Raw genomic sequence first — 2,198 nt, forward strand, 5'->3', positions numbered from 1 at the left:
TGTCAACGCCATAGCTGGTCCTGATAGTCCTGCCTAGGGACACACAGGCTGCTCATAAGAAATTTAGAGCTTTTTCAGTGTGTGAGCAATGAGCAGAATCAAGATTTGCTAAGGAAGATGGTTAGCCCCTTTGGTACCCTCCTATATACACACACACACTACAGTTACAGAAAGAATTGAAAAAGCAGTTACACAGGTTTGGCCTCAATAAATGACCTCTGATATTTGTTGTTGTCCTTGTATAGTATCCCCAGGATTGTAAATTCCTATGTTTGTGTGTACAAGAAATTAACAAGAAGCACATTATCAACTTAGCAATATGAATAACTCAGCTCTCTAAATCCAATAAGTATATGTTTTATTAAAAAAAAAGATAAATCTATTGCAGAGAAATGAGTTTAGACATCAGAATACGGGCATGTCATTGTAAATAAAAAATTTAATTGTGATTTTAGAAACTCTATAGGAAAATCTGTGAAATATTCCAAGCAGGTAATTTTAAATAATAGTTAACACTGAGAACTAGACATGTAATAAATGATATATTGATGATTAAATTATATTACTTATTTTAATAAAAAGAGCTCCTCTACTTTCTAGTGTTTATTTGCTCTGAGAAAGTGTTTTATCTCTAAGCTTAAAAAGAGCTCTCCTCACTTCCTTGTTCCTCAGGGTATACACTACAGGGTTCAGAAGGGGTGTCAGTACAGTGTAGAAAACTGCCACAACCCCATCCACAGTATTCTTGGAGCCTGGCCTCAGATAAATGAAAAGACCAGGGCCAAAGAAACAGAGGACCACAATGCAGTGGGAGGTACAAGTCTGGAAGGCTCTGCGTCTCCCTTCCGAGGTGCGAATCTTCAGAATGGAGCAGACAATGGACACGTAGGACAGCGCTATCAGGAGGAAGCAGCCCGAGGCCATTACCCCAATGTCGATGAAGATCACTATTTCATTAACAGAGGTGTCTGCACAGGCAAGTTTGAGGATGGGCGGCGCATCACAGAAGTAGTGTCGGATCTGGTTGGGCCCACAGTAGGGCAAACGAAATGTCAATATGGTCTGGACAGCAGAGTGCAGAGAGCCACTGAGCCAAGTGCTAGAAGCCAGGAGGGCACATGTTCTCCCATTCATCATGCTGGAGTACCTGAGTGGGTAACTGATGGCCAGGTAGCGATCATAGGACATGACTGTATAGAGGAAACACTCAGTGCTGCCCAGGAAGTGGGAGGAATAGAGCTGGGCCACACAGCTGTGAAAGGAGATGGCCCTGCCCCTTGGGGAGACGAAGGTCATCAACATTTTGGGCACAGTGACAGTAGAGAACCACATGTCAATGAAGGACAGGTTGGCCAGAAAGTAGTACATGGGGGTGTGGAGGTTGGAATCCACCCTGATTACCAGCAGAATGAGGAGATTGCCCACCACAGTGAGTGCATAAATCACTAAAAAGATTTCAAAGAGGGTGGTGTCCAGGGCTGGTGCATGGGGAATGCCCATGAGGATGAACGTTGTCACCAGGCTCAAATTTGACATTTCTTTTCACCTTTGATCTCTTTCCCTATGAAAGGGAACATAAAGATCACACAGCCCTTAGATGAGAACTGAAAATCCATTCTATACATGGCAACTGCATCATCCATAGTAGAGAATTCTAGAGTTAAACTGGATTTAACTAGTTATAAACCTTCTTTGGTAAAAGTAGTGGAATGATTTCAGCAACCTCTCTCTCTCCCTTCCTCCTTCCCCTTTCCTCCTCTTTCTCTTTCTCCTACTCTTTTTCCTTTTCCTTCCCTTCTCACTTCCCTTCCTTTATTATTTTTTCTTTATCTCTCTCTTTCTCTCCCAGAAACACATAAATTCACACATACATGCAAACAGAGACATAGATGCATGCAACAGAAAGTAGGAGAAAGTCATTGTATTAGTTTTCTATTGAACAATTCAAATTTATTATCTCACTGTGTATGTTGGTCAGGTCAGCTGGGTCCTCAACTCACGGTCTCATCAAGTTGAAAACAAGGGGTAAGCTTAGACTGCAATCTCGTCTGAGGCTCTAGATCCTCTCCCAAGCTCATTTAGGTTTTTGGCAGAATTCATTTCCTTGGGGTTGTTGGGCTGAGGTCACCATTTTCTTGCCAGATATCAAAATGTAGGGTCACTCTCAGCTTCTAGAGGTCACTGTCAGATTCTAGTCA

The 2,198-nt window shown here is 42.3% G+C and overlaps 1 protein-coding gene across 1 annotated transcript; it reads right to left on the reverse strand.

Annotated features, from left to right (window-relative positions):
• Positions 1 to 603: 603 nt before the first annotated feature.
• On the reverse strand, positions 604 to 1,859 carry LOC100666957 (olfactory receptor 10G9-like). The gene has a single exon (XM_003418216.3). It carries the CDS (start codon positions 1,534 to 1,536, stop codon positions 604 to 606), a length of 933 nt encoding a protein of 310 aa, XP_003418264.1. The 5' UTR covers positions 1,537 to 1,859.
• Between the last annotated feature and the right edge of the window lie 339 nt (positions 1,860 to 2,198).

The sequence above is a fragment of the Loxodonta africana genome, chromosome 15 (assembly GCF_030014295.1).
Source record: "Loxodonta africana isolate mLoxAfr1 chromosome 15, mLoxAfr1.hap2, whole genome shotgun sequence".
Taxonomy (NCBI): domain Eukaryota; kingdom Metazoa; phylum Chordata; class Mammalia; order Proboscidea; family Elephantidae; genus Loxodonta; species Loxodonta africana.

Coding starts and splice junctions, on each gene's coding strand:
- LOC100666957 (XM_003418216.3), bottom strand. CDS start 1,536: ATGTCAAATTTGAGCCTGGTGACAACGTTCATCCTCATGGGCATTCCC.